At 44.5% G+C, this 19,238-nt stretch overlaps 1 protein-coding gene and 1 non-coding gene across 2 annotated transcripts in view; both read left to right on the top strand.

The window, feature by feature from the left end:
- Positions 1-10,084: 10,084 nt before the first annotated feature.
- trnaw-cca (transfer RNA tryptophan (anticodon CCA)) lies at positions 10,085-10,156 on the top strand. The gene has a single exon. It is a non-coding gene; the product is annotated as a tRNA-Trp (tRNA).
- Positions 10,157-12,887: 2,731 nt separating this feature from the next.
- Positions 12,888-19,238, top strand: part of LOC134359273 (lamina-associated polypeptide 2, isoforms beta/gamma-like) — a 57,718-nt gene continuing 51,367 nt past the window's right edge. The window contains exon 1 of the mRNA XM_063072238.1: positions 12,888-13,145. Coding sequence (XP_062928308.1) covers positions 12,933-13,145 — 213 coding nt within the window. The 5' untranslated portion in view covers positions 12,888-12,932. The remainder of the gene's footprint in view (positions 13,146-19,238) is intronic.

The following is a 19,238-nucleotide window of genomic DNA, read 5'->3' as shown; positions in this document are numbered from 1 at the left end:
TGAACTTACTGAGCAGAGTGAAACACTGTTGAGAGGCCAATCAGGCAGTCATGGTATCAGGAATAAAATCACTTGGCACTCGTAACAACTACCCATATATCGCAGGTCCTCTTTTGCAGCCGTGTACCCAACAGGACCCATGGGAGATGATTATGCCAACACTCATCCGTCAGCAAAACCCTCAGAGCAGTGTTTATGGATGGTGAAACTGCTCATGTAGACTATTGGACCGCAGGTGATACCCCGTGGTGTGACGTTGCCAAACACCATTGCAGCCCAGAGGTCTGATATGAATTGGGGACCGCAGTCAGAGGAAATATCACACGGGGTGCCAAACCGAGCAACCCAGGTGCTGAAGAATGCCCGAGCCACGTCTGTGGCCATCGTTGATGCGAGAGGGACAACGTCTGGCTTCCTGGTCGTATGGTCCACCATAGTAAAGAGGTGCATGAAACCATGGGGATAGGTTAGAGGATGAACAACGTCCACATTGACATGGTCAAACCGTCACTCAGGGACCTCGAAAGGTGCCAATGGTGCCTGAACATGACAGTTAATTTTTGCCCACTGGCATTCCACACAGGCTGCAGTCCAATCACACATGTCATTTCCAGGGCCGTGACAAACAAACTTTAGTTTCTGTGAGGCCTTCCAGCCCAGATGTGAGAGACCATGCATGGAGTCGAAAAGTCCGGCTCCAGTTTGCCGGCACAATGGGACAAGAGCAACCCATTGAGACATCAAACGGGAGAGAAACCCCAACTTCCCTAAACTTAATATCAGCCAACCGTAGGCCCGCGACTGCTGTCTGATAAGCCCGGACCCCTGAGTCAGTAGCTCGGTTAGATGCCTTGCTGGCATAGTCAACCCCTAAGTGCACGGCCTCAGCGACTGTCCATGAGAGGCATTTGGCCATGGCGTTATTTTCTCCCTTGACATATTGTATATCTGTTGTAGCTCTGATATGTGGGCCAGTTGCTGTTGCTGCCGTGCAGACCAAGGGTCTGATGTTTTGGCCATCGCATGCACGAGGGGTTTGTGGCCAATGAATGCTGTGAAATGACGACCCTCTAGTAGAAAATGAAATGGTGGGTTCCGGTGACGTCATCGCTCAGAATGGCAGCTTAAATCAACAGCTCCTCTGGAAAAACGCATATTTTGCCGCGTTAATCCATCAAGTATAAGATCTTACGAAAATATCTGAATTGGTAAGGGGGGCAAGAATGGGGAGAAAGAATGGAGATAAAAAAAGCACCACTGTGGAGCCTATGGAAGAGAGAGGTGCAGCACGCGGCTCTCCTACACGTGCGCATGGTGGCGGGGCTGACGATGGGCCTCGTGCGCGTGGCTCTCCTACACGTGCGCGTGATGGCGGGGCTGACGATGGGCCTCGTGCGCGTGGCTCTCCTACACGTGCGCGTGATGGCGGGGCTGACGATGGGCCTCGTGCGCGCGGCTCTCCTACACGTGTGCGTGGTGGCGGGGCTGACGTTGGGCCTCGTGCGCGTGGCTCTCCTACACGTGTGCGTGGTGGCGGGGCTGACGTTGGGCCTCGTGCGCGTGGCTCTCCTACACGTGTGCGTGGTGGCGGGGCTGACGTTGGGCCTCGTGCGCGTGGCTCTCCTACACGTGCGCGTGATGGCGGGGCTGACGATGGGCCTCGTGCGCGTGGCTCTCCTACACGTGCGCGTGATGGCGGGGCTGACGATGGGCCTCGTGCACGCGGCTCTCCTACACGTGCGCGTGATGGCGGGGCTGACGCGAGACTTCCTGCAGGCGAAGCGGCAAATATGATAAGGATTTTGGAAGCGATAAGGAAAGTCCAAAAAGATATAAAGCAGCAGCTCAGTGATATAAAGTCAGAGCTCACCAACGTCTATCAGAAAATAGCGGTGGCAGAGACTCGAATTGCGAAGATGGAAGATCGCGTGCAAAACGTGGAACAGATACTAAGTAAGATGATAAAAATATTAAATCAACGGGAAAGTAAATTGCTTGACCAGGAGGGAAGATTGTGACGGAAAAATATCAGGATTTATAATGTTCCCGAAGGAGCGGAGGGATTGTTGATGATAGACTTTGTAGACAAGCTGCTGCGGGAAGCACTGGAGATTCCCCAGACTGTGGAGATTGAAATTGAGAGAGCACATCGTTCGCTCATCCAGCAGCCTCCAGGAGACAGAGAAGGTAAACCGCGCTCAATAGTACTTAAATTCCTTCAATTCAAGAGCAAGGCAGAGATTCTACGAAGGGCCTGGGGTAAGGAGAGAGTTTTTTGGAATGGGAAGTTAATGTACTTTGATCATGATTACCCCCTGGTGGTCTTACAGAAACGAAAGAAATACTCCAAAGCACAATGAATATTAAAGCAAGAAAAGATTAAATTTCAAACCCCGTACCCTGCTAAACTGAGGGTATTTTACCGAGAAGGGATACGACCGTACCAGATGGTGGAAGAGGCCACTACAGACACGAATAACAGAGGACTGTCCATTAGCGTGGTCAAACCAAGGGAAAGTCTGGCTGAGCAGTTATGCCGAGCTGCTTGGGAAATAGTAAGAGAACCTAGAAAGCAGGGGACGGGAACAGGACGAGAGAAGGATGTTAGGAAGAGACTGTGAATTCTCCGAGGACAGCCCTCACCTCCTCCAGAAGAGCTATAAGGTTTGGCTAACTTTAAACGTGCTGATAAACTAAATGGAAGCAAAAATAGACGGTGATATACCTATCTCGAGAAATACGTGTTATAATGTGGATTTTATATTACTCAATTTTTAAAAATTCATTTCTTCATTCCTTTTTCACCACCTAAATGAGAATATATACATGGGAGGAATGCACAGGGAAATCATTTCTGTAATGGGCATGGATTTTTTACTTACTGTTATAGGTACTGCAACGGGGGCCCTCAACCCACAGGTAGGAGGGGCTATCCCCCACAGCTAGACTTTTCTTCTAGCCCAACCCAGGGTCATCGAGAGACCCCAGCCTTGGAATCACACCTTCGTTACCTTTTTTTTATTATTCGCGTTTCTTGGCTCTTATTTGTTCAGGGAGTAGATCGATTAAGTTATACTCTGCAAATTTCAATGATATACTAACAGATAAATACACAAAGTAAAATTTATTTCTTTTAATGTCAATGGGCTGTTGAATCCAGTCAAGCGCAATAAAATTCTATCAAAAATGAAAAAAGAACAAGCCCATGTAGTATATTTAGAGGAACCTCACTTAAGTGATAATGAGCATGGAAAATTAAAGAGAATGGGCCTCACTAATTTGTTTTTCTCCTCATATAAATCAGGACATAGAAGAGGAGTTGCTATTCTCATCTCAAGTAAGCTAAATTTTGAAAAAGTATTTGAAATGGGAGATAAGGAGGGCAGATATATTCTGGTAAGGGGGAATATAGATGGAAATCCAGTTACTTTATTGAATATATACGCACCCCCAGGAAGTGATATTAGTTTCTTCCAGAAAATTATCCTCATAATCTAATAATCTAAAATTACTAATATTATGGGAACAGAAACAGAAGATCTCTTGATATGTGGGGGAGACTTAAATTGACAATTACAACCAAAGTTAGACTCTTCCAAGAGAAAAATTTATGAAACGAAGTCCTTACATAAGAAAGTTAACACTCTTTTTGAGGATGTTGGTCTAAATAATATATGGATTTCCCCGACAGAAGGGATTACACTCATTATTTCCCCCCATTCCGTATATACAAGAATAGACTAATTCGTAACATTTGGAAAAGATAGAGACAAAATAATCACCTGTGGAATTGGGACAATAGATGTAAGTGACCATGTACCTATATATTCATCTGTTGGTTTTGACCTACAACCAAAGAATACTATTTGGAAACTAAATGCAAGTCTACTCAATAATCCCTATTTTAAGGAACATATTAAAAAAGAAATTGGTCTTTACTTAGAATTCAATGATAATGGAGAGGTTTCACCTCCCATTCTTTGGGATACTCTGAAGGCTGTCTGAAGAGGGAACATTATAGCGATATCTTCATATAAGAAGTAAAGTAAGGAACAGAACATTAGAGGAATTACAAAATAAGCTGAAGGAACTAGAAAAAAAACACAAATTGAGTTTGGCACAGGATACACTGGAGGAAATTTAAAAAATTAGGAATGAAATTAATAGTTTGGCTACACAAGAAATTAGAAAAAATTTAATGTTTCTGAAACAGAGACACTATGAAAGTGGATCTAAATCTATGAAAATACTGGTGTGGAAACTGAAAAAAAAGATAGCAGAAAATACAATTCATAGAATTAGGGATCCAAGAACAAAAGTGGTAAAAAATAAGCTAAGTGAAGCTTTTGAAATGTTTTACAAAACTCTATATTACAAAGTTCCAGGGGAAGCATAACCCAAATTGACACCTTCCTGAATTCTTTAGAGTTACCCACTTTAAGCAAAGAACAAAATAGAACGATGACTGCTGACTTAACTGAGGCTGAACTAAAAACTGCCATTAGTAGGCTTAAATTAAGCAAGTCACCAGGATCAGATGGATATATGGCAGAGTGGTATAAAGAGTTTAAAAGTGAGTTAATTCCTGTTTTACTCCCCACACTGAACTGGACCCTAAGAAACGCGCAAATGCCACCCAGCTGGAAGGAGGCGATAATCTCAGCTATACCGAAAGAAGGCAAGGATATGTGGGTCATTTAGACCAATATCTGTTCTTAATGTAGATTATAGAATATTTACTTCCATCATGGCAAACGATTAGAGGAGTTTCTACCCACACTGATGCATAATGATCAGACAGGTCTTATACAACACCGCCAAACACAAGACAATACACGAAGGACACTTCACATTATGGATCATATTTTAAAAAATGAAATTGAAGCAATAGTGATAAGCGTGGACACTGAAAAGGCATTTGATTCGGTTAACTGGAATTTTCTTTACAGAGTTTTACATAGATTTGGTGTACATTTTAGATTTAGATTATGAGAACACTCAGTCCTCGTTTATTGTCATTTAGAAATGCATACATGCATTAAGAAATGATACAATGTTCCTCCAGAGTGATATCACAGAAAAACAGGACAAACCAAAGACTAACACTGACAGAACCACATAATTATAACATATAGTTACAGCAGTGCAAAGCAAAACCATAATTTGATGAAGAGCAGACCATGGCCACGGTAAAAAAAAGTCTCAAAGTCCCGAGTTGATCAACTCCTGAGTCCCCAATAGCAGGCGGGGAAGGGAGGAGCTCCCTGCCATAAACCTCCAGGCACTGACAACTGCCGATGCATTGGAAGCACCTGACCACAGCTGACACTGTCCATCCGAAAACTTAGAGCCTCTGACCAGCCCCTCCAATACAGCCTCCCGAGCGTCATCTTCTGCCGAGCGCCTTCATCTCATCCCGCAAAGCCAAGGATTTGGGGCCTTCTCCTCCGGAGATTCCGGACCACACAGTCACAGCGGCAGCGAAACGGGCATTTCAGAAGTTTCTCCAGATGTGCCTCTGTACTCTCACATCTGTCTCCATCAAATCAGAATTGTACACGGTCCCCTACTTGACAAGTAACAGACATCACCACCGAAGTGGCCGCACGTGCTGCGTGACACAATTATTAAAACTATACAGGCACTATACGACAATCCTACTGCCAGGATTAAAATCAATGGATATTTATCTAATAGTTTTACCCTAGAAAGGGGCATGAGACAGGGTTGTGCATGTCTCTCCGCTACTCTTCGCATTATGTCTGGAACCATTAGCTCAACACATCAGCCAAAATGAAGATATGAGGGGAATTACTATTAAAGGGACAGAGCATAAATTGGCCTGTTACACGGATGACACTTTTATCTATCTAGGGTAATCAACATACTCTTTACCTAAATTGATGCAATCCTTTGAACAATATGGCCAATTATCTGGATACAAGATCAATATAGATAAAATCCAACTACTTTCATATAACTATAGCCCACCATGAGAAATTGAAAGTAGATATCCTTGGGCATGGCAAACAGAGTCCGTCAAATATTTGGGCTTCAGCAATCTCTCTCTCAGGACTCTGGGATGTAGTCCATTTGGTGCAGGTGACTTATCCACCTTAAGACCTTTCAGTTTGCCTAACACTTTTTCCTTTGTAATAGCAATGGCACTCACTCCTGCTCCCCGACATTCATGGACGTCTGGCACACTTCTAGTGTCTTCCACAATGAAGACAGATGCAAAGTACTCATTAAATTCATGTGCCATTTCTTTGTCCCCCATTACTACCTCACCAGCATTATTTTCCAGTGGTCCAATATCAACTCTCACCTCCCTTTTACTCTTCACATAACTGAAAAAAACTTTTGGTGTCCTGCTTTATATTATTGGCTAGTTTGCTCTCATATTTCATCTTTTCCCTTCTTATAGCTTTCTTCATTGCCTTTTGTTGGATTTTAAAAGTTTCCCAATCTCTTTTATTACCTTATATACACTTTTCTTGGCTCTTATGCAGTCCTTAACTTCCTTTGTCAGTTATGGTTGCCTACCCCTGCCATTTCAGAACTTCTTCTGTGGGACATATCTATCCTGCACCTTGTGAACTATTCCCAGAAACTTCAGCCACGTCTGCTCTGCTATCATCTCCATCAGTATCCCCCCTCCAATCCATTGGGCAAGCTCCTTTCTCATTCCTCTGTAATTCCCTTTATTCCATTGCAATACTGATAGGTATGACTGATGCTTCTCCCTCTCGAATTGCAGTCTGAATTCAATCATAATATGATCACAGCTGCTCAGAGTTCCTTTACATTAAGCTCCCTAATGAGATCTGGGTTATCACATAACACCTTATCTAAGATAGCCTTTCCCTGAGTAGGCTCAAGTACAAGCTGCTCGTAGGCATTCAACAAATTCCCTGTCTTGCGATCCAACACCAACCTGATTTTCCCAATCCCCTTGCATATTGAAGTCCCCATTACAATTGTGTCATTACCCTTATTACATGTGTTTTCCAGCTCCCTTTGCAATCTCAACCCAACATCTTGGCTACTATTTGGAGGCCTATATATGGTACCCATAATGTTTTTTTTACGCTTGCAATTTCTTAACTCCACCCACAAAGATTCAACATTCTCTGACCCTGTGTCACCTCTTTCTAAAGATATAATTCCATCTCTTACCAACAGAGCCACACCACTGCCTCTGCCTTCCTGCTTGTCCTTTTGATACAAAGTATATCCTTTGATGTTCAGCTCCCAACTATGGCCTTCGTTCAGCCACGACTCAGTGATACCCACAACGTCGACAATCTCTAATTGTGCCATGAGTTTGTTCACCTTATTCTAAATGCTAAGTGTATTTAAATACAGAACCTTAAATCCTGCATTTTTTGCCCTTCTGAATTTTATCTCTGTGATACAGCTTAACTCTTTGCTCTGTCTTCATTTGTACCCAGTCGTTGGCTTGTCCTTCCTCATATTCATGTTACATCCATCATCTACTTGTAAACCTGCTGGTTCGTCCTCAGCTCCATCATACTGGCTCCCATCCCCCTGCCATATTAGTTTAAACCACTCCCAACAGCTCTAGTAAACCTGCCCGCAAGAATACTGGCTCCCCTCGGATTCAAGTGCAACCCGTCCCTTTTGTACAGGTCACACCTGCCCCAGAAGAGTTCCCAATTATTCAGAAATCTGAATCTCTGCCCCCTGCTCCAATTCTAAAGCCACACATTTATCTGCCACCTCATTCTATTCCTATCCTCACTGTCACGTGGCACAGGCAGCAGTCCTGAGATTACTAACCTTGAGGTCCTGCTTCTCAGCTTTCTTCCTAAATCCCTTTCTTCTGTTTCAGGACCTCCACCCTTTTTCTACCTATGTTGTTGGTACCAATATGTACCACAACTTCTGGCTGCTCACCGTCAATTTCAAAATATTGTGGATGCATTCAGAAACATCGCTGATCCTGGCACCTGGGAGGCAACCTCCCATTTGTGTTTCTTTTTCATGTCCACAGAATTGCCTATCTGCCCCCCTAACTATAGAGACCCCCATCACTGCTGCCATCTTCTTCAGTTCCCTACCCTTCTAAGCCAAAGGGCCAGAATCAGTGCCAGAGGCACGGCCACTGTTACTTCCCCCAGGTAGGTTCCTCCCCCCTCCCCCAAAGTACTCAAAATAGAGCATTTATTGTTGAGGGGGACGGCCACATGGGTGCCCTTCACTATCTAACATTCTCCCTTCCCTCTGCTGACAGTCACCCACTTATCTGTCTCCTTTAGCCTTGGGGAGGACCCTAACACGGTCTCTAAGGAGGTGCATCTCAATGCATGTTGCAGATATGGCCATTGGGGAGGCTGGTGGTCTCCCGGAAATTCTACATCTGACACCTCAAACACTGGTCCTGTAGACATACCCCCTATTCTCTCAAGAGTTCAACAAGAAATAAGGAATGAACTTACCTAGTTACCTCGCCTCTGTCTGTTCTCACTGAAGCCCTGTTGGAGCCAAAGCCTTACCACTCTGACTCGGACTACTCTGAAGATTGCTCTTTTATGGAGACTGGGTTTTGAAAGCTCTTTGCTGGACTTGCATGGGATCGCTTCAACTGCATCTGCGCGGCACTCCTATCAATGACTCCTGCTGACTTGCACTGAGATAAATTAGCCACATTCCGAATGAATGAATATTATGTTACTCTGTGTTCTATTATTGTTTAACCTTGTTCTATCTCCATGCAATGCGTAATGGTCTGATCTGTATGAAGAGTATGCAAGACAAGCTTTTGACTATATCTTGGTACATATGACAATAATAAACCAATTCCAATTCCAATAGCAGATTTGATGGGCTGAGTGGCCAACTCCCACTCCAGTTCCTTGTGTAATAACGACAAGGTGTTTGGGACTTGTTCAGTCTAGGAAGAAGTTCGGGCAGCCAGACCTGAAATAGCAAAAGAGAGTTTGATGAAGCAGGGAAAGAGAGGTGGGACGCAAGTTGGGCAGAAGTAAAACATCAGGGGAAATATGAGAGGTGACAGATAGCTTTCTTTAATTATTCTTCTATATGGATATAGCAGGGATCTGTTCTGGAACCTCTGCTCTTTGGGATTTATGCAAATGACTTGGATGAGGAAGTGGAAGGGTGGGTTAATAAGTCTGTGACGTTATGGATGGAGTGGAGGGATGTGATAGGTTACAACAGGATATTGACAAGATGACAGCAATGTTGCACCCCTATAAATCTCTGGTTAGACCACACATTGAACAATCTTGAACTTGGAATACTGTGTTCAGTTCTGGTCACCTCGTTACAGTCAGTTTGATACAGGACCTGGAGGCAGGCCTGCAAACAGATGGAGTTGCCCTTGTCTTAAATGTAGATGTCACGGGTTTGGGTGGTGCAGTTGGAGTAACCACTATATACTTTATAGATGGTTCAGTCAGTGTGAACCTCTGGTGAAGTAGGTGACAAGGAAACGCAAAGCCTCCTTTGGGCATATGTTGATAGCATGAAATGGAGGAGAGCCAGTTACAGAGGAGAATGGTCAACGTGACTGCTCAGGTGGTGGAGCATCCAACATGGTTTGGAGGGCCATGGATCGATGTGCCAGGAGCAGTGGAAGGAGTGCACCGTCTCACAATCTGTTCACCCACCCATCTGGCTTAAAAATCAGTAAAGGACCCCCCCCCCAGTGTATCGAAGGTATTCAGTGTGAGCGAGCCTGCTCTGAGGAAACTCCTCTAATTGTGTGACTACTGGTGTCTGGGGGAAGATCCCATCAGTGTGAGAGAGCTCCCTTCCCTCAGTCTGGGAGCACCCCAGCTTCAGTGAGACTCCCCATTTAGTGAGAGTGCGCCCCGCCCAGAGAACTCCCCATCCACAGTGCGCCCCCCCCCCGTGAAATAGCTGCACACGTAAGTGATGAACCCCTCCCGACGGGCTTCCAGCTCTGTAGTTTACTCCGGAAGCGGCGGGGCGGTGGCGGGAACGCGAGTTCAGTCACGGTGACGCGCAGTCCTCCCGGAACAAGGACGCGGAAGCATCCGGCAGCTTTAAGAAGATTGCAGAGCTGTCTGCTCCAGACCTCGTGGCGCAACGGTAGCGCGTCTGACTCCAGATCAGAAGGCTGCGTGTTCGAATCACGTCGGGGTCAAGCATTTTGCACGCTCAGTGACAATTCATTCCTAAAAACTTACGTCGACTTACTGTCTAATAAATTGTGGGCAATTTCTACAATAATTATGTATGCTTTTCATATTGTATGCTCTCGGGCTATTTAAGGAAGGTGGACAGTAATAGGGATCTAATGTTGGTGCCTTAACTTTTTATGATCTATTTTAACGACATAAACTTTGATTTTGCTGCAGGGTTATAATTTATAACGGCCAGAGTACAACATTTCTGTGACAAAAAATATATTGATAAATTGTTTCAGAATTTGTACAGGCTTGCTAGAATGGATGGCAGATGAAATTTGATCCGGAGGTGTAAGATGATGCATTGTCGTAGAAAAACGAGGAGAAGTAATATGGACTAATGTATACGGTTCAGTATAAGGGTGTCAGAGGCAGCTGGGGATACCGGTACTCACATCATGATGAAAGTGACAGAGCAGATTGAAAGAGATATGCACAATTCCGAGATCTATCTTGAGTATGAAAACGAAAGTTGTGCTGAAACTTTCTAAAACACTGGTCTGGCCTCATCTGGAGTATTGTGTTCATTTCAGATCAGGATAGTCCGGAAAAGATTTTAGAGAATGGCTTCTGGGATGAGGAACTGAACATTTCAAGGACACGTTACTGAGTCTGGACTGCTCTTTGTAGAGAGGGTCTTGATGGAACTCGATAAAATGATGCACGGAAAGACTGTTCCCTTTATTAGTAAGTTTGAGAAATCGACTCACAGATATAAGAGGGAACCCCATTTGCTTTTCTTCTGCAGCCTGCAGTTGAAATCAGGAATGCAGCCGGTTCCATTGCGGCTGTGCGCCGAGCCCACTGCTCACACACCAATCACATTGGCAGGCTTGTCGATGCACAGTGGTGGGACTCATCGCCAGGAGCAGCAGAACGGTCTGCAGACAGGAAGTGGAATAGCTCGAGGCCTGGTGCCAGGTAAATAAGCTCTTCCTCGATGTCAACAAGATAAAGGAGATGGTTATCGAATCGTCTCTCACAACCGCTCATTGTCACAGAACACCTCCGCTTTCAGCTCGCGTCATTCTACAGATGCATCCTGACAGGCTGCATCACTGCGTGGTACGGAAACTGCCCTGTGGCGGCCGGCACGGCTCTACAACTGGTAGTTAAAATTGCCCAACGCAATTCTAGACTCAGAAACAGTTACTTCCTCTCAACCTTCAGGCTGATCAATAGCATCACCTCACCTCATCATTATTGTCACTTACTGTACAGGCAGTCTGTGTATAAACAAATCTCGAGTATATACAAGCAACACACATCAAAGTTGCTGGTGAACGCAGCAGGCCAGGCAGCATCTCTAGGAAGAGGTGCAGTCGACGTTTCAGGCCGTGACCCTTTGTCAGGACTAACTGAAGGAAGGTGTTGTTTGTTGTTTGTTGTTCGTGTATATATGGCCACACGTGAACAGTTACTTGTAAATTGTGTTTTATCTGATTGCTTTTATATTTATATTCATTGTGTTTTTGTGCCGCATCAGATTCAGAGGAACAATCATTTCGTTCTACTTTACACTCGTGTACTGAAGAATGACACTAAACAGTCTTGAATCCTGAAATTAAATCAATATATATGGCAAGGAAATTGTTTCAGGATCTCTGCGAAGGGGCCTGGGGTGGAAGAAGAGAGTGCCTCTAGTAGAGGATTGGCTTGGAAGGGTTTCGACCCGAAACGTCCATAGATGCTGCCTGGCCTGCTGAGTTTCTCCAGTATTTTGTTTATGTTGCTTGGATTTCCAGCATCTGCAGATTTTCTCTTGTTTGGAATCTTAACGGCTGCCTGCATACACATTCAGCTGCGGACAACTGCTGGTCCTTTTTTGGAGATGTTCTGAGCCCCAGCAGGACCTACGTGTCAACACTCATCTGCCAGGGAAGCCCTCAGATCAGCCTTCAAGGAGCAGTGAAACCACTCGCATAGGCCATTGGACTGCGGGTGATACACTGTGGTGTGATGTAGCCCAGAGGTCTGATACGAATTGGGGACTGCAGTCAAAGGAAATATCAGATGGGATGCCAAACCGAGCAACCCAGGTGCAGATTTTCCTGTGTCTGCGATACAATAATTTTCTTCTGTGTTGGAATCATTCTATGATTTCATTATTTAAATATAATTTAAATCATGGGTGTACAGAGAGTAGAGCATCCATTTAAATATAATTTTAATGATATTTTAGTAAATCCCCAATTTACAAACATTAAATTACTTTTTAGGTCTTCAGCTTACAAATTTATTTTATAAATACAAAGTTTACAAATGTGATGACAATATGTTGTTCTGAAATGTCGATTACTCAGCCTCCCGTGGTACGATGATCGGAGTGTCTGCTTGTTGTCATTAATTACTGTTTATTCTCAGCACTCTTCAAATGCCCTGGCTGTTTACTTCTGACCGTTCGCAGCGAGCTCCAGCTGTTAATGCTAAGCTGAATACAATTAATAGGAATGAATGCTGACATCACTGTTTTAAATCTTGCAGTCCTTAACAAATTTAAATTTAAATTTAGTGTCCCGTGGAAAGACATTTACGGGTTACGAAGGGCGGATTAGCAGTAAGTGGAAGATCCCCCTACATCTCGCTCCTCCCCCCCCCGTCTGCTTCCCTCCATTTCCCTCCGCCGTTGCTATGGGAGCCGCCCCTTCTGCCGGCGTCCAATGGCTGTGCAGTTTGGACGGCGCCTGAGCCAGTGGCGGCGGTCGTTGCTGCGGGGTGTTTGGTGAAGGAACCATGCCCGAGTACCTGCAGGATCCCTCCGTGCTCACCAAGGAGCGGCTCAAGACTGAGCTGTTGGCGCATAGCGTCCGCCTGCCGCTCGGCGACCAGCGCAAAGATGTCTATGTGCAGCTCTACCTCAAGCACCTGACGGCCCGCAACAGCCGCCGCAGCCCCGACTTCTCCAGCGACGAGGAGGAGGGCCTGGGCTCGGGCCGCCCGCACAGGGTGAGGTAGCTCCTGCCGTCAACGGCTTGGGGGCTCTTACCGAAACTGAGGAGGGTGATGGGGGCTCTTGACCAAAAATGTTGATCAGAATCAGGTTTATTATCACTGACGTATGTCGTGAAATTTATTTTGTGGCAGCAATATTGTGCAAAACAAAATTATTATGTTATGAAAATAAATAATGTAAAAGGCGAATAATGAGGACTACCTCATGGACATTTCAGAAATCTGATGGTGGAGGGAAGATAGTGTTCCTAAGGCCTTGTGTGTTAATCTTTAATGTCCCGGAAAGTGAGGGTGCAAAATGATGACTGCATCACCCGCTGGTTTGTGGGGAGGGGGCTATTGCACAGGTTTGTAGCAAGCTGTAAAATTAGTCAGCCTCATCATAGACTCTGTAGTATCCAAGATATCTTTAAGGAGCAGTGGCTCAAATAGGTGGCGTCCATCATTAAGGACCTCCCCTCTTCTCATTGTTATCGTCAGGAAGGAGGTGCAGTTTTGTTTCTATAATCCTATGTGTTGCATTGCACTGCTGTTGCAACATTAACGCATTTCGCGACAAATGCTGGTGATATTAAACCTGATTCTCTTGCTAGGGATGGTTGTGCTGTGATGGAGTGGGTCTAAAACTCTACACCCCTTGAGACCCTGTGAACTGGAGGCTCCTTACCAGGTTGTGATACAACCTGTCAGAATGCTCACCACCGTACATCTGTGGAAATTTGCTAGTCTTTGGTGAAATAGCAAATCTCAAAATGCAAATGAAGTATAGCCACTGGTGTGCCTTCTTTATGATTGCATCAATAGATCTTTTGATATATTGATGCCCAGAAATTTAGAGCTGCTGCTCTTCCATTGGTTGACCCCCCTAATGAAGACTCATATATATTCACCTGACTTCCCTTTCCTAAAGTCCACATTCAAATTCTTTGTTTTGAAGATACTTGAGTATGAGGTTGTTGTTGCAACACCTTTTAACTAGTCGATTTATCTCATTCCTGCACACCTTATGTTCATCTGAGATTCTGCCAATTACAGTTGTGACATCATGGATGGAGTTTGAGCAGTGCCTCGCCACACAATCATGAGTGTGGTGAGAATAGAGCAATGGACTAAGATGAGCCTGTGTTGTTTGTCGGTGAGGTTATTACCAATCCACACTGACTGGTCTCCCAATGAGAAAGTCAAAGATCCATTTACAGAGGGAGGATTTGCCGAGATCTTAAAGCTTGTTGATTAGTGCTGGTATTGAATGTGGAGCTGTAATCAATAAACAGCAGCTTGATGTAGGTTTGCTGTTTTCTAGGTGCTCCAAAGTCCAGTGGAGGGTCAGTGTCCACTGTAGACCTGTTTTGGTGGTAGGCAAATTGCAGTGGGCCAGGTCATTGCTTAGGCTGGAGCTGATTCTAGCCATACCAACTTTTCAAACAGTTCATTATAGTAAATGTGAGTGCTACCAGGCTGCTCTTCTTGTGTACCAGCATGATTGATGGCTGTTTGAAGTAGATGGGAGCCCTAGAGCAGTGAAAGGTTGAAGCTGTTCTTGAACGCTCCAGCAAGTTGAACAGTACAGGTGTAATGTACCCTGCCAGAAACACCATCAGGGCCTGTTGTGATTCATCTTCATGAAGGATGTTCAGACTTTGGCCTCTGAGAGAGAGAGGCCACATGGTTGCCAGATGCTGTGGGAATCCATGCTGATGTGATGTTATTCCGCCTTTCAAAATGTGTGTAAAAGACATTAATCTTATGAGGGAGTGAAGCAGCACTGCCATTTATACTGTTAGGTTTTGCCTTAATATGAAGAAATGACATGCAAAACCTTCCACAGCTGTTATGCATCCAATTATGTCTCTTGCTTCAGTCTTTTGCCTTCACGGGTGCTAACAAACCAGCTGTGTTCCAAAGGTTTGTTTTTGCCATTTAAAGGTGCAGGCAATAGGCCAGAACACCAGAGTGCGAAAATAACCTTTAAGTCACAGTTGGAACATGGACTGGCTATGGTTAGCTCCCCCTATAATTCTTATCTACCCATGTACAGCCTTTGAGGTGGGGCAGGACGCAGTCATCTGGTTCCATCTCTTTTGAGCAGAAGTAGAAACAAATTGCAGGAAACACTCAGCAGGTAAGGCAGCATTTGTGGGAAAAGTAATGGTTTCACTTTGAACACACTTTTACCACAAATGCTGCATAACCTGCTGATTTGTCTTGGTCTTCTGTAGGGGCATCTCTTTTCATCCCTGCCCAGTTATCTCAAGGCCAATAAATGGCCTGCTTTCTCTCATCTACATGTTGCCTTCTATCTGAAAGCGTAGTGTTAGGTTTAAGCATATGCTGATACCAGCATGGGTTAAGTGATGAAGATGATTGAGATGGGGTAGTAGATGTAGTATACATGGCATTTGACATGATCCCATTTGTCTTGGTCTTCTCACTCAGCCTTCCTGGTAGGCTGATCAAGAAGATTAAGACAAATAGGATCTACAGCAACTTGGCAGATTAACTACCAAGCTCTAAAACTTGGACCTCTGTACCTTCTTTTGCAACTGGTTCCTTCCTCACCGAGAGACCAGTCTGTGGATCAGGAATAACATCTCCTCCTCACTGACAATCAACACTGGCTCACCACAAGGATGCATGCTTGGCCCACTGCTCTACTCTCTCTGCACCCATGATTATGTCAATTTGCTGACGATACAACTATTGTCAGCAGAATTTCCGATGATGACGAGGTGAACAGGAGCAAAATAGATCAGCTGGTTGAATGGTGTCACAGCAGCAAGGTTGCACTCAACTTCAGTAAGACCAAGGAATTGATTACGGACTTCAGAAAAGAGAAGTCGAGGGAACATCAGTCTTCGTAGAAGGACCAAAAGTGGAAAGAGTGAGCATTTTCAGGTTCCTGGGCATCAGCATCTCTGAGGTTCTATCCTGTGCCCAACATATTGATGCAATTACAAGGAAGGCACAACAGCGGCTATATTTCATTAGGAGTTTGAGGAGCATTGGTATGCCACCATAGACACTTGCAAGTCTCTACCGATGTACCGTGGAGAGCATTCTGTTTGCTTCAGCATCTTGTTTGGTGGGGTCACTGCACAGGATCGGAAAAAGCTGTAAAAAGTTGTAAACTCAGCCAGCTCCACCATGGGCACTGCACTGCCCTCCCCAGCGTCCAGCACACTGTTATTAAGGACCTCCGTCACCCAGGACATGCCCCTGTCTCATTGCTACAATTGAGGGGGAGGTACAGGAGCCTGAAGGCACCCAACGTTTCAGGAACAGTTTCTTCCCCTCTACCATCAGATGTCTGAATGGACAATGAACCATGTATACTACTGCAGTTTTTTTCTCTCTTGCACTACTTATTATTTAATTATATATAACTTATTGTAATTTTATAGTTATTATGGCCACCAGTGATATTAACGTGATTCAAGATATACTTGGCTATAGAAGACAAGATAGTGATGTTTCCCTGACTGGAGGCCTGTGACCAGTGGTGTTTCATGGGATGAGTGCTCAAACCTCTGTTTGCAATTTGATTTGGATGAAAATGTAGATAGATGGTGGACCTATTAGTAAATATTGCGGTGACACAAAGTTGGTAGAGTTGTGGGTAGTGAGGAAAGGATACAGTGCGATATAGATCAGTTGTAGATATGAGCAAAGAAATGGCAGATAGAGTTTAATCCTGCAAAGTGTGAGGTGTTGGCCTTTGAATGGAAAATTACACCATGTTTCAGAATGCAAAACTGTATTGATGCAGTGGACAACCTTTAAGGAAGTATGATTCACATACAGATGAGGTCCATTCCCATGAAGGTCAAAGAAGAACCAACAAATCTAGAGCTCCTGCCTGACGAGAGAGGAAGATAAAGCCTTTGAGTGTCGGATTATAAATATCAGTAGGAAACTAGGAATCAGAGGAAAACAGTGAATGAGAAAAGATTAGCTGCCAACATAAATAGAAATCAAAAAATGTTGCAGGAGCACATCAATAGTTAAAACGCGTGTGGGGCTCCCGAAGGACAAACATTGGGTTTTGATGTCAATTGTTTTCATCTGTCTTTACTTGGGAAGGGGATGTCTCCTAAGTACTAATGGGAAGCATGGTGGTATTGGAAGTGGTAGCTGAACTTTGTAAGTCACCAGGACCAGATAGATAATATTGTGGGATTTTGAGGGACATGGGAGGGGAGGGAGGGCACTGAGCTCTCGTGGTTTGATGACAGAGGAAAATGGTGAGTAGCGATAAGCCCAGCAATTACAGGTCAATCAACTTAAAGGTGAGAAAGCTTTTAGAAAATTGATCTAAGGTATGATTAGTAGATGCCTAGAGAAAAAGGGTTAATTGTGTGATATATCTGGTTTTTAAAAAAAATTGCATTAAAGTACTGGATAGAGGTGATGAAGATAATGAGTTTAGCACCAGATTTTAAAAGCAGGTAGAGCCTGTCAGGACATTCTGCCGAGTTTGGGGTAGCTTGGGTTTATAAGAAAATTGGCAAGGGCCAATAAAAAACTTGTGTCTCATACTTAGACCTAAGTTTCAACTGTTGATGTTCTCCTGCAACATTTTTACATATATATTTTCGTTGGCAGCTAATCTTTTCTCATTCACGATTTACTTCAGTTTTTTCTCCTCTGATTCTTTATTACATAGAAAATAGGTGCAGGAGTAGGCCATTTGGCCCTTCGAGCCTGCACTGCCATTCAGTATGATCATGGCTGATCATCCAACTCAGAACCCTGTACCTGCCTTCTCTCCATACCCCCTGATCCCTTTAGCCACAAGGGCCTTATCTAACTCCCTCTTAAACATAGCCAATGAACTGGCCTCAACTGTTTCCTGTGGCAAAGAATTTCACAGATTCACCACTCTCTGTGTGAAGAAGTTTTTCCTCATCTTGGTCCTAAAAGGCTTCCCCTTTATCCTTAAACTGTGACCCCTCGTTCTGGACTTCCCCAACATCGGGAACAATCTTCCTGCATCTAGCCTGTCCAATCCCTTTGGGATTTTATACGTTTCAATAAGATCTCCCCTCATTATTCTAAATTCCAGCGAATATAAGCCTAGTCGATCCAGTTTTTCATCATGTGAAAGTCCTCCCATCCCAGGAATCAATCTGGTGAACTTTCTTTGTACTCCCTCTATGGCAAGAATGTCTTTCCTCAGATTAGGGGACCAAAACTGCACACAATACTCCAGGTGTGGTCTCACCAAGGCCTTGTACAACTGCAGTAGTACCTCCCTGCTCCTGTACTCGAATCCTCCTTGCTATGAATGCCGATGATATTTATCATTGTGTGGTAACTGAATCTTTGGTTCAAGAGACCTGTTTCCATTTCTTTCTTTGTTAGTGCCCAGCTTGAGTAGTGAGAAGGTATCCCTGATCAGCCATGCACTCCTCATGAAAGATGCAAGAGACCTGGAAGATATCCAGAATCCCTGATTGCTACATCTTGGTGCAGCTCTTTACGAATCGAGTTGGGTAACTGGAGCTGCAGCTGGATGATATTCAGCATGTTTGTGAGAATGGAAAGATGATAGAAAGGAGCTACACCTGAGTTGCAGGAGGCAGGTAGCTTGATGACTATCAGGAGAGGGAAAGAGAATAGGCAAATAAGGCAGGATACCCCTCTGTTCTCCTCAAGAACAAGTAAACCACTTTGGATACCGTTAGAGGAGGTGACCCACCAGCTGAAAGCCACACTGACCAGGTCTCTGGCACTGAGTCTGCCTTGAGCTCAGAATGGAAGGGGGGTGAAGTGGAGAGCAGTAGAGGTAGGAAATGTGATAATTAAGGAGATTCTGTGGATATGAAAGAGACACCTGGGTGGTACGTTGCCTCCCAGGTGCCAGAGCAAGGATTTCTCAGATCAAGTCCACAGCATTCTCAAAGTGGAGGGTGTGCAGCCAGGAGCTGTGGTGCAATATTGGTATCAACAACATTGGTAGGAAAAGGGAAGAGGTCCTGAAGGAGCCAGATCAAGTACAGTCTCTCCTCTTGCTTATCTACATAAACCAATCTATCCAGTTAGCTATACTTGTACTGGTATTGGGGAATGAACCTGGTCAGGTGTCAG

The sequence above is a fragment of the Mobula hypostoma genome, chromosome 20, assembly GCF_963921235.1.
Source record: "Mobula hypostoma chromosome 20, sMobHyp1.1, whole genome shotgun sequence".
Classification (NCBI taxonomy): Eukaryota; Metazoa; Chordata; class Chondrichthyes; order Myliobatiformes; family Myliobatidae; genus Mobula; species Mobula hypostoma.
This window is presented reverse-complemented; position numbering and strand designations above follow the sequence as displayed.